The sequence below is a fragment of the Convolutriloba macropyga genome, chromosome 1 (genome assembly GCF_964194025.1).
Source record: "Convolutriloba macropyga chromosome 1, txConMacr16.3, whole genome shotgun sequence".
Taxonomy (NCBI): domain Eukaryota; kingdom Metazoa; phylum Xenacoelomorpha; order Acoela; family Convolutidae; genus Convolutriloba; species Convolutriloba macropyga.
This window is the reverse complement of record NC_134468.1, coordinates 23,309,887-23,323,288: the sequence shown is the minus strand read 5'-3', so window position 1 is coordinate 23,323,288 and position 13,402 is coordinate 23,309,887. Positions and strand designations below refer to the sequence as shown.

General features: G+C 35.3%; 2 protein-coding genes across 2 annotated transcripts in view; both read left to right on the top strand.

Moving 5' to 3' along the window:
- Window positions 1-13,402, top strand: part of LOC142347436 (COP9 signalosome complex subunit 6-like) — a 527,653-nt gene that overhangs the window by 488,909 nt on the left and 25,342 nt on the right. The gene's annotated exons all lie outside the window — the stretch shown is intronic.
- LOC142336709 (pre-mRNA-processing factor 17-like) lies at window positions 6,110-13,083 on the top strand. Its single transcript, XM_075385625.1, has 3 exons — window positions 6,110-6,551; window positions 9,726-9,902; window positions 11,694-13,083. Exons 1-3 carry the CDS (start codon window positions 6,111-6,113, stop codon window positions 12,792-12,794), a joined length of 1,719 nt encoding a protein of 572 aa, XP_075241740.1. The 5' UTR covers window position 6,110; the 3' UTR covers window positions 12,795-13,083.

Here is a 13,402-nt window from a genome sequence, read left to right as displayed (position 1 = left end):
TCTCAGTTAGGGTTTGATAATGAGTTACTGGAAAATGTTTTTTTTTGGCCAAGGAATAGTTTTCAACTTTTATCTCAAATTTTAGAATTCCTTTATGCAACTTGCAATATTTTTTCAAGTTTTTTGAATTTTTTTGTCATTCTTAGGTTTCTTCCGGCCTCAAGATCCACATAACCTCCTCTAGGGTTTGTTAGGTTAGTGCATAGCTTCTAGATGTAATGGAATGTTTTTCAAGATTTTAATATCAGCCATTTTTAAAAATATTTGCAATTTTTGCATTAAAAGTTATTTTAATCTTTCCATCATTTTTCCGGCACCAGGATCCTAGGGACCTCCTTCAAGGTTGGATGATAAACTGTCGCATATTTTTGAGAGTTAATGGTATGTTTATCAATATTTTGATGACTCCAGCTTTAGCAATTTTTTGATAATTTTTTTTTCAAATTTTTGGAATTTTATTATCATGTAAATTTTATGGATCTTTATGCGCCTTTATTTAAAGCTTGAAATAGGGATACTGGATAGGCTCTTGAGATAATGAAATGGTTTTGAAGATTTGAATATCTTGAATTTTGGCAAGACTTTGTTAAATATTGCGATGTTTTTCAAAATTTTGAATATTTTTGTCCTTTTCTGAGTTTAATGATCATTAGTGACCAAATTTTTTTCAAATCTTGCAGATGGGTTGTTTGACAAAACTCCAGAGACAAAAATAGTTGTGAGCTTATTCACTGCTAAATCTGGAAGCTTAATTTTTCAAATTATTAAAATATCAGTTTTTTATTTGATTTATTTACTGACAAGGGTAGAAAACTAAAAGTTGCAGAGTCGAATCAAGCTAAAGCTAGCCTCAATCAACCTTGGATAGCTACTTAAGAAGCCAGACGGTTGTTTCAGAGCACGCCCGACGTTAGTCAGTTATGTTTTCAAATATTAATTTTGAAAAACTTCTTAGGACTTTTTCCTTGTATAGCTTGTGTCTCATAAAATGACTGCCCGAATCTAACCCAAAAAGTCTAGTTGTCTATAAAAGGACTGATGGTCAATCTGTCTATCTTATTCCGTTAGTTGTTTCAATTCCATGGAAGGCCACAACCGTCTATCGTGGCTGTTTTCCGGCAATCTGCGGCCATGTTATTAACCGATTAATATGAATATTGTGACAACAAAGTCCTTTGAGAATAGTTTGGGGGAGTCCGTAATTTGAAGAGATTTTTGAAAAGGTATTTGTTTGTAGATTTTCTTTTCTAAATTGCTTTTCTTCCAGTTGCCGGCTTATTCTTTGTTGTTGTTTGAGAAATTTGTGTTTATGTAATTGATCAATAGCCGCTATTAGCCTCTAAACGGCTATTATTTAGGCGCTCTCCTGTATGATGCCCAGGGGCATCAAGTTTGGTTGTTGCTCGTCTTTTTTGTTTAATTGTTTCTGACATATTTTTCCATGACTTTGATCTTTCAAAACGAGATAAACAGGTAAGGCATAGGGGGCAAAAAGTTTAATTAGAGGATCATAGCTGTTCCTGTAGTCCTTCATGCTATTATAGTGCTGCAGTTGCTGGAGGGCCCTAATTCAAGGTCAAAAGGTTAGTTTTGGAATCGAGATGAAACTGATGCAATTTTTGCCATTTATGTTTGTTTTTTATTTGATTAGGTTTGAATTGAACTTTCTCTTTTAATTTGAACTTCAGAGGTCGATGAACTTCCTCTTTGGTTTGATAATATTTTCTGCATACTTTTTAGTGGCAAAGGAACGGTTAACAATAAAATATCATGGATTCTAGCGATTTTTCTATAAAGTTTGCAATTTTTCAAATATCTAAAATTATCAATTTATTGTTCATTAATTGATCTCGAATAAGAAGCAATTATTGTAATCGTGTGTCTTTTTTAATGAATATTTTTCGCTGAACAGTTTTTGGGCTTTTTCAGAATGATCTTTGACTTCTCAAATGACTTTTTCACGTACTCTCAAGTGCTCTCACTTCGAAAGAAAGTTCGTTCAAACAAAACCGAATGTTAGAGATGCGATGATAAGGCCCTGAAAGACAATTGGTTTATGCTTCTGTCAAGGTGATGGAATCAGACTCAGAAGGTTGGGGTACGGGGCCTACCTTTTTGCACCCATAAAGAAAATTGCGGCCCCGCCTGTCATTCGAGAGCAATTTTTCCGATGTTGGTCGGTTTATGTTCAATCTTTAAGGGCCAGTGAAACTTCTTCAAGACTTGCATTTGTGTTAATGGATAGTTTCTGGGGATAGTGAATTGGTTTTGCAGACATTACTATCTTAAACTTAAACAACTACCAAGAAAATTTATAGTGTTTAATTTAAAAAATGTATTCGTCATTTTTCTCGAATTTTTATTATTAGTGGCCAATAAAACCCTTTCAAAGCTTTGCATGTATTAATGGGCATATTTAAATTGAGACAATTCGGCTCTTATTATATTAGGTTCCAGAGTTTAAGCACTGCAAATTTTTTGCTAAAAGTATGTGCTCTTATTTTTCAATTGGTCTGCTGGTCTGTTTTAGTAATTTTTAGTTCTTTAGTCAATTCTTTGGATTGTATTTCAGGTTTTGCCGGCTATCTTTTTTGTTTCGCTTTAGCTTTTGATCACGTTTTATGCTTTACATAAGTCACGATTTTTACGTTTGACTTCGACTTTCCTCATTCACTGTTTTAACTGAATGGATTTTAATTTTTTCACTCATTGAATTAACCAATGTGGTGAATACGATCAATATCAGAAGAACAAAATCATGCTAAACGGCATAAGCCGATAGAACCCTGTCATTAAGTCATAGTGCATTAGATTATCACAGCTCATTAGAGCGATCGATAGCTGACATTAGAAAAAAAAAGAAATTAGCTGACTGCTAATTTTTATTCAATCCCGATGTCCGTCAAACGCGCCAACGGCGGCTATTTTCCGTCAATTTGTGGGCTGTGTTTCAGAAATTAATTTTACACGGTATTTTGGGAATTGCTGTTTCTGGGTGTATAAAAGTCGTAACATTTGTCCAAAATATCTGATATTCGATTTCGCTTTCCGTTCTTCGTTTTACTTTTTGTGACGTTATTTTTTCGAATTAACTGAGAAAATGGCGGTACTCTAATTCTAGGTTCACATATAAGCGATTCCGGAAGCTTGCCTTTGTTTTTTGGGGTCTATTCATAAATTTGTCCTCTTTGTTGCAATTGAGAATCATAGCGATTCATTCACGCTGAAATAGTTATGAGCAGAAATCGATTAGTTTTATGGCCTGAAATTTCTTGCAAATGTTTTTTAAGTGACAATTTTTGTATGTAACTTGGTTGCTTTTTTCCAGCCGCCGGCTATTGTTAGTTATAATGCCAATGATTTTGGTAATAATGCCAATAAATTCGGCAAAATACCATCTAAAAATTTTAGGCTATTGGAGATTGTTCTTTCTCAGTTTTATTTTTTGATAGTTATCGATGAGATTTTGTTAAAAGAAACAAAAAAAATAACAACTCCTTTCTAGCAACTTTTGAATATTTTTCAGAACCTAATGTTCATTTCAGGAAACAATTAGTTCGTTCATTTCTTTGTTATAGTTTCTTAATTGCCACATTGTTGGTTGTCTTCGGTTTTCTGATCGGTAGTTTTTTTCTGACAATTTAGTAGAAAAACTTAATAATTTTTGATTTTGCAGGTATCATTATCATGCTTAAAAATTGCTATTTCACTTATTTCTATTTTTTACCTTTGTCAAATTACATTTCTAGTCGAGGCACGGATATAGTTTTCTCGACAGTCGAGTTTTGATTTTCAGATGCAATGCGATAGTGAGTATATTATTCATCTCATCGTAGTTTTAACAAATCGAAGAGGAATGTTGGTATTCTATAGTTTTTTTTTAGCTAAAGGAAGTCCGTTCATGACTTGAACTTTTACTTTTCTTTTCGAGCATTGAGTTCTGTTTTAGAACTTTGACTTCTGGTTTCGAACTTTGGACTTAGCTTAGTTTCTAATATACAGTTTTTAAGATTTGCTGGTAAAATTCAATGTCGAAAGGTAATTTTTAGAAGTTTTGATCACATAGCAGTCCCTGCTCTTTATGCAAACTACAGACACTCCAACTAAAGTTCATTTTGAACGACTCTTCTAGTCGTTTTGCACTATTCTATCGATTGTTTTTGATTCATCGTCTCTATCGATGATACTTGCGACTTCTTCATTTTCAGTGACTGCTACAGCTTTGCAGATGAATTTGCGGGCGTGACGTCTTTTGTTACTCTATTTGGGGTCAGCTTTCAGGTCAATTGTGTAATAAGTTTTCAACTTACCTCACTAAAATTGAGTGCTCTGATAATGGACTTTAAATTTTCAAAGCTTTACTAATTGAAGATCAAGAATTTATCTAATATAAAATGCATCTGAAGTGGGCTAATTTTGAGGATTAGTGGATTTGAACTTTTCATCGTGAACCTTTAATTTTAATAGAGCTCTATTCTTTTAGAGCTTTTTCCTGCGTGTGTCATTTAACAATACACTCCGAATCTGCCTTACACTTAGAATTCTTGAAATCAACAGCTGTTGAATTTATTTATCTTTATTCTTTGCCTTTTTCAATTCTAAATGAAGGTCAAGGCGGTCTATCATGACTATTTTCCGGTATTTCCGGTGTTGAATTTTTTTTGGATTGCATTTCAGTACTTGTTCTGCTATATTTTTCGTTGTCTGCTTAATGCTGAGAAGGTCAGTTTTTCACTCTTTTCAACGGGATTTGTGCGATTAGGTTCTGATCATACGTGACTTACTAATTCAATAAAATGAAATTCATCTCTAAAAAGGAGTTTTCCTTATTTTGTAAGAGGATCTATATTCTACGGCACTCAATTCTATCTCACAGCTATATTTGGCTGTCTGACAGCTATATTTGTGTAACGGATGTGAAAGTAAGAGCTGTTTTGGGGCTCACTGCTGACCTCTGTTGTCCCCAATTATCAGGTTTTCAAAGCCTTTTGAAACTTTAATTGTCAGGACATCCTTCAACTAGAAAAGCAGGCAATCTTTTGCTAGGATAATGTTTAGTCATTCATGCTGCTACATAACGCAACTAAGGGTTAATGGGAGCAAAGTTTGACCGGTTGCAGGATTTCTAGGCTCTGAAACGGGTGACTTTACATCAAAATGAGTTTGGAATATTTTGTCCGATAAAACTATTGACGTAATTTCAATTGAAAAAAAAAAGCAATAAGTGGTCAAAGTTTTGCCTCTATAGAGTTAAGTTACGCTTTGACTTTCTAATTAGCGTTAGTTCGAGACTGCAGAGCTACAAAGTTATCGCTGTGAATTTCATTGTTTTGATACTTCGGAAAATTATGTTTCCGGGCTATTAGGTGCGGTACCTTTTTCAGCTTTTCTTTTTGCTCTTTTCGATCAAGAAATTTATCTCTCGGGAGATTATTTGATTTAGGTGCTAAAAAATGAATTCCTCTTAATTATACGATATCTAACAGATTTATTGGAAAACCGTTTGCGTTCCGTTTGTTTCTTTGCGGTGAGCAGTGACAGGTTTTTCACTTGTCTGGGCGGTCGCTGCTGCAGTTGTGATATAGAAAGCTACAGGCCAGTACAAAGTTGTTTCCAGTTGTATCAATCTGCACTTAACTCTCTGAGCTGAGTAGGCGTAAGATTTGTTGCTGCACTTTTTGGTGTTTTACAAATCGAGAAGCGGCTGATTTCTTGCTTGAGAGCTTCCATTGTGTTGATATTTTGACTTAACAAATTTACTGCATCTCATCTCAAATTTGCAACAAGTGTCGTTGAAATTTGAAACTAGTAGACGTAATCCAGAGCTACTTGGAAGAATTCATAGAATGCCAGTAAAAAGTTCTCAGTGTCGGTAAGAACCTTCAAATTTTTACCATGTTAAATATTTAACAAATAATATGTGGATCAAATAAATGTTCGAGCAAATTTTACGCACAGTTTGTCATGAAATATGTCAGCTTAATTTTTCTTACAACTTTGGCACTGTATATTATAACACTTAGTTCACAACTTCTGGTTCAGTTCGTATGTCCGTGCTTGAACAGCTCCATTATGTGGAAGAAATGTTAAATTGAATCAATTTTTCAGATATGAATGCACTTGCTGGATTAGTTGGCAATTATGGCAGCGGATCAGACAGTTCGGACAACGAAGAAACTGTGATTCCTGTAGAAGTACCTGAAAAGGTACAATCACTTGTGAAAAGTAAATGTCTCCAAATTGTATCAGCCCCTGACGTCATCACAAAGGAGGAAGTTTTTCAATCTCCATTCATGGTGGACACAAGCAAACCTCTGGAGTTATCCTACAATCCGACATACGAAGAACTGTTTGCACCTGAGCAAGGACCGAAGAATCCCTTCAAAACAAACCAAGCGCTAGCCAAAGCAAATACGCTCACAGGTTTTGTCGAAAAAACACACATCAATGACTTCCAGTTTGAAAATCAGCGAAGAACATTTCACAGTTATGGATATGCAGAGGATCCTAGTTTAAACAGTGGTGGAGTTATCATTACCAATTGTAATAAGGTAATTATAAGTTACAATAAAACTTTTAAGTACACGATATTTGCCGTTCCCGTCTTTGAAAATTGAGATTAGTTGTGAAAAGCCATTGCTTATTGCTCCGTCTTCGTTTTATGAGGTAAGCAACTCTATGCCCTTTTTCTGCCATTTTTGTCCTCCCAAAATATTTATATGACATCATTTCAAATCAGTTATTTCAGCAACGAGATTTTTTTATCTTGGTTTTGCTAAGGAAAGAGGTCTTAAAATTTTTGAATTTAATGAAAAGTTAATAAACGTTGAAATGAGTGGTTGTCTCATAACTAATGACCGGTTGTTGATTTGCAAGCGAAATAGGGAACATCGGCTCACAGAGCTGTTTAATTGCTCTCAAACGAAGTTTGTAGCAATTATATTAGTCCTGTGTTCTTTTTATGCGATTTTTCGCTTGACCGATTTTTAGGCTGACCATTTTGACTTTTCGTTCGCGAAAACGGGATAAACAGGTAACGCTGAAATGGCATTAAGTTCGTTCGGTTAGAGCCTTACGCCTGACCAGTCTCTAAGAATACGACCCAAAAAAAACAATTCCCCTCCCCCTCCACTCACCCCAAGTCCGCCCTCTTCGACCTGGCGATTTGGCCCTCCGCTCGGAGCAAATTCTAGACAATTTTTTAAATGAAATAATTCAACTTAGTTTTTCGAGGAAATTCTACAGCATCTCTGAGTCGCAGCTGGATACTACCGAAGGTACGCGCTCGCCGGTCGTTTGAGAGCATTTCGTCCGACGTCAGTTATGTTTATTTATTTGCATGCATTTTTTAAAAAATTGTTTGAATTGATGCTACAAGAGGGTTTGGCATCGGGAGAGACATGATAGAAAACGCATGAGGAGACGAAACGAGAACAATTCTTATTAATTTGATCAAAGTATAGAACTGAAAAAATACTAATACTGTTTCCGTTGAAATATTCTAACGACAAATACATTATTTTTTTAAAAATGACTTGTTAACCCATGTTTTGTTATGCTTCAGCCTGTCATTGTAGATCTTTTAAACATATTTTTAGGAAAATTTTGCTTGCATTTTCAAAAGGTGTATTTCGTAGTGCATCCTGTGTAACGAGAACTGAAAACAGTTTTAAAAATTTTCAGCAAAAAAATATGATTTTTCGTCAAGGGTTGATTCAATTTTCGAAGAGCATTTATGTGCTCACTTTTCGTATGGCTGAGCAAAGTTTATTGATCAGCCGAAATTGACTTAATCGAAGAAATAAAACCAGGATGGCATAAATTTGGAGGATTGGAACAAAATTATTAAAATGGTTTTCCAAAACTAGTTTCATCCTAGTAAAAATCTACATAATTATGTCTAGTTGAATAAAAAATATGACATTTCGAAATGGCAAAAAGTGTCAAAGGTATTCAAAAAATAACCATCCGCAAATTGGCCACAAATTTATAGTGTTTCAACTGGAAAAACGTTGAACAGAAAATATCATTTTGCTCCGAACCTTTCCAGGAACCCGTTTTGGTAGCAAATCACATAATCATGCTAATCGAATTCAAAGTGAAGTGTTTCAGACTGCTTAGTTCAACTGCTTCTTAATAAAAACTATTGTGATCTCATTAATAGCCGCCCTCATCTTCTGAGCCGGCTATTATAGGGCTCCTATTTTTTTTGTCAAACTTTTTTTTCGCTTTACCCATTTTGCCGCTTTTTCGCCTGAAATCTTTTTGACTTCTCTAGACTAGTTTCACTCTTCTGTAATTCTGCTCAAAGTACTTTTTAAACAGCAGCTGCTCAGCAAAGCAATTCAAAATGAAGAGAGTCGGTATAAAAAAAAAACAAAGTCAGAAATAGAAACGGGATAAACCCATAAAGCCCATTTTTAGATGCCCGGTACTTGAACTTTGTTCTCATAAGTTTTAGTTACTATCTATAATGCTTATTGGTATTGATACTAGACCCTGTAGCTTCTCACTGAGAGACAGGAGTATGTTCAATTACGAAATGACATCAAAATCAATCGCACCTAAAAATGTTTTTATACAAAAATCAATTTTTGTTGATATTTTCTTTTCTTTCAATCCCAATAGAGTTATGGGAATCAACGGCGGCTATTTTCCGGCAATCTGCCGGGTATGTTTTTACTTGAAAATTGCTGCGTCACAATGAAATTTTCTAATATGTCACAAACCTTTTGTGTGATGATTTCTCGTTCATTAGAGGACAAAGTCTGTAATACGCAAGTATTAACAAGCCATGAGTTCATTGTCTGGCAATGTACGTTCTCATAGATAAAGAATTTGTTATCAAGAATAAAGTATAGAAATTGACATAACTATGTTTTAACCTTTTATCGTATGAACTATATCTTAAAAATTTGAAGTAATAATTAATTTGTGACTGAAATTTTCATTTTGTTGCAGAAGATCTCAGTTAAACTGAGGGTTTAGTATATTTTTCATTTTATCTGCTTTAGTAGAAGCTTTAGAATATTTTAATTTTCAGTTTTTTCTGGGCTCATGTCCTGAAAGAATCCCTGTGGACTACTTCAATTTAAAATGCCTTGATATCTCGACATGATCTCGAAATTTCGAACGGGACTTCTAAAAAAAATTTTTATTGGATCAACCAGTCGTAAACTTTCTTCGACGTTAGCGTTAAAACAACGAATGTTTGACGTTAGCATTAAAAACAACGTTAGCATCGAATTTTTGCAAATCTCAAGTCAGGCGTTTTAAACATCATGTCTATTTTTTTGCTCTGAACTGCCAAACATTATCCATACAAGTTTGTTTGGTAGAATAAGATTCATGGCCAGTGGTTGAATTTTTTGGGAAAGCATGTTTAAGGGTGAGATACCCGAATGCTCCTGGAAAGAATAGTCCTATAATTTAAAATGGAAATGCTATTTAAAAACAAAATTATTAGCTCTAATTGCGCTAAGTAATGTGAACTTTCTGATAATATTGTAGGTGGCAGATTGGAACTAGTTGTACAATGAGAGAAGCGCGAGCCTCCTTAAACGTTATTTTCGCAACTGTTGTAGAACTGTGCGTAATCGTTCAATTTTTTATCTTGAGTATCTATAGTTCTCTCGAAATCCAGAGTTCTCTGTCCGAATTGTAATTAAATTCTAGGGGTGGGCTCAATTTGGTGAATTAATTGAATGACAAGGCAATGAATTTAGGCAGAGGTGGGGAAATCAGTGTTTGAGAAAGTAAAGAAGCGCGCTGGTGACAAGCGGGAGAGACAGATTGCGAGTGACCCGAGTGATATTGACGGCTACTTGGGACCATGGGGGAAGTATGTGGACGAGCAGACTGTATCCAAGCCTACGGAAGAAGATCAAGTATATCTCAAAGAGGTACTTTGTTAAATCTGTTTTTTTTGGGCAGCTGTGATGAATTTTCTAATAAAGTAATGCCAACATCACCAAAAGAATTAGTCATGGTTGCATAGAATGACGATTATGACCATTAAGGAGTGAGCAAATGCAGAAATATTGGAATCAGAGTGTTCTTTGTGATTATAGCTGCGAAGCTGTAAGCTGAGCGAAGCTATATTGCGGTGCTCTTGGTTTTTTTACAATTCAAAGAATTTGAATTGTATTGGGGCGCTGTCTTTTTTTTTAAGATCTGTTCACACATTTTCATGATTTTTGAAGTCAAATTGGAGTAGTGATTTTGGTCACGCCGAAACAGGAAAAGGAGCGAAAAAGCGAGTGGTTTTGCGGCGTGAATTTGTTTCGCTCTAATTTTAAAGTAGAGTGAGAAAACGGTGTTTGAACAAAAATTCGCTTTCTCGCTAGTGGTTTTTTGTTCACATGCGGCAATTTCACTCTGATTTTTACTGTTTTTTTTTTCGATTTTTTGGATCGGATTTTTTTCTAAATAGTTTTTCCCAATCCATTCGCAGCTCATTCTAGGTCTAGATTTTCTGTTTAGTCAATGAAAATTCTTTGAATTGTACGTCAGGACTTGTCCTGACGTGTTTTTTTGTTCCGTCGTCTGACGCTCTTTTTTCGTTTTACATTTGTTCACACAGCAAAGCTGAAAAGTCAATTTTTCTGAATGACTTCTTCCTCTCACTAACGGCATTTGCGCGCGTGACGTCATTTCTCTTTCGCTTTAGCAAAAGTTTTTAGGTTATTTGCGTGATTAGATTTTGATCATACGTGACTTACCTCACTCAATAAAATGACTTTTGCACTTTAAAACTTAAGTTTAATTTGAATTTGTTTAAGGTCAAAGGAACTCATATGTGCAGTAAAGGTCCCTAATAAGAGGCTTCTGCGGAATGAATTTTAACAAGCTTTATTGATTTATCGCTGAATGTTTTTTACCTTTTTTTTGAGCGGCGTCGATTTTTTTTCAGTTTAGATCTGTATCCGTTTCTAGCTCTATTATATGGCACGCAGGTCTATTCTTTCGCAGCTATTCCGGCAATGTGCCGGCTATTTTTTTATTCTTTATTGAGCTTGTTTGTAAAGCTGGAATAAATAACAGTAAAATATCTCCATGCGAAAAATATTCCTTTTTTTCAGATCACTCAGGCAATTTCCAAAATCGCGGCTTTATGCGCAACAGGATTTGAAAATTTGTATTGCTCCGACCTCGTGTAATGGGGGAAGAAATTCTATGCTAGCCTGGCTTTTTTATTCTGTCGGTTTTGATCTTGCGATATATTAATTGAAGAACAAAATGAGTGGTGAGCAGAATGTTACCGTGAAGACGAATTTTGAATTTCGTTTTTGCTAGAAACATATGAGGTTCTTTAAAAAAAATAGACCCTTAAAGTCATATTTCTCATATTTCATTCCTCATCTAGCTCTTTGAGAAGCTTTTTGTTTGCATGAAAAAAAATTCAACTAACTTTATTATTACTCATTTAGAAAATAGGTCATCAGGGAATTGTTAAACAAGAAATAGGTAGTCAATATGAAAAAAAGGAAACTTGAATTTAAAAAGTAGTTTTTTCGTAAAATTTTATACCTTTTACATAAACCATATTTAACCATTTTTGTTCTTTAGAAATGAAAGGCATTACTAAGAGAATATACTTCTTATTATTTGTTAACTGCTCTCGAATGATGTTCGAAGCAATTAATGTAAACTGTGTGTTTAAATGGTTGCAATTGTTGTTTGAACTGTTTCAGTATCTCACCAAGCAAGCTAAACGGAAGCGCCGAACATTTGACGATGGTACGGAAGAAACTGGTGATGAGAAATCTACACTTCACATCGATAACCCTTACGACTATCAAGGAAGATCATTCCTCACAGCTGCGAAAGACCTCACAGATGCTGATTTAGAGTCCAACGATCCACCACAAAAATGTTACATCCCGAAAGCTTGCATACATACCTATACTGGTCATACCAAAGGTCTAAGTGTTATTAAATGGTTCCCAAACACTGCCCATTTGCTAATGTCTGCAGGACTTGATGGAAAAGTGAAACTTTGGGAAGTTTACAATAAGCGTAGGTGTGTACGAACATATTCTGGACATAAACAGGCAGTCAAAGATTTTGATTTCAATAACGATGGCTCTAAATTCTTAACAGTATCTTATGATCGAATGATAAAACTGTGGGACACTGAAACTGGTAAATGTATATCACGATTTACGAATAAAAAGAACCCTTATTGTGTTAAGTTTAACCCAGACGAAGAGAAACAGAATCTGTTCTTGGTGGGTTGCAGTGATAAGAAAATTCATTGTTTCGATCTAGATTCAGGCGAAGTCACGCAAGAGTACGATCGACATTTAGGCAATGTTAATACAATTACTTTTATCGACGAGAATCGAAGATTTGTTTCAACTTCGGATGATAAATCAATGCGAGTGTGGGAATGGGACATACCAGTTGACTGGAAGTACATTGCAGATCCAAGCATGCATTCGATGCCAAGAGTTGCATTATCTTTTACCGGGAAGTGGCTTGCCGGTCAATCTATGGACAACCAAATTAAAGTGTTCAATGCTCCAGCCAAGCTTAGAGAGAACCGGAAAAAGGTTTTCAAAGGACACATGGTGGCTGGTTATGCGTGTGGGCTCGGATTTTCGCCCGATGGGAGTTATGTAATATCGGGTGATGCGGACGGCAAGCTGATTGTGTGGGATTGGAAAACAACGAAATTGTATGAAAAGATTAAAGCTCATGACAAAGTGTGCATTGATGTGTTGTGGCACCCACATGAGGCTTCGAAAGTGGCCACTGCAGGGTGGGATGGTCTGATCAAACTCTGGGATTGAAGAATGTAACGACCAGCTTGGCTTATGCCGGTAACAGATCAAGTCCAGTTTTGTCGGATTAATGGAGTGGCGGAACTGTAAATCAAAACGGTACTGAATTAGTTAGGATAAACGGACGCTCACGAATGTTCAAAAACTGATGACAAACTTAATTTTATACTGGGGAGCAATGAAAAGTTACAATCATTTGTTTTCAGTGATAACGGCCGTTCGAAAGCGTCAACGGTTTTGTGATATCATTTCAACTGTTTCTTTAGCATTCTAGTCAATTTAGTCTTCACAAAGTTTGTATCCAACTAATGGCAAAGTTCAATCGGCAAACAGCAATCGAATCGTTTTCAGACAGAAACATTATGGTCTTGACGAAATTCCACTAAAATACCTTTGCATGAGAATATTTTGAATATTTTGGTAACTGAACACTATTCATTTTCTTTGAAAGGAATTTTATGCAAAAACAACTACCGCCGTTTTTAACCAATTTGTCCTGGCTGGTCGGTTATGGTCTATATTGGTGGGTGATACTGATCTACGCAATGCAAAAGGCGAAACGTCTAAATGCATTAGGCATGCTTGCTTACTTAGGTATTAAGCAGTCTTGAAGATAT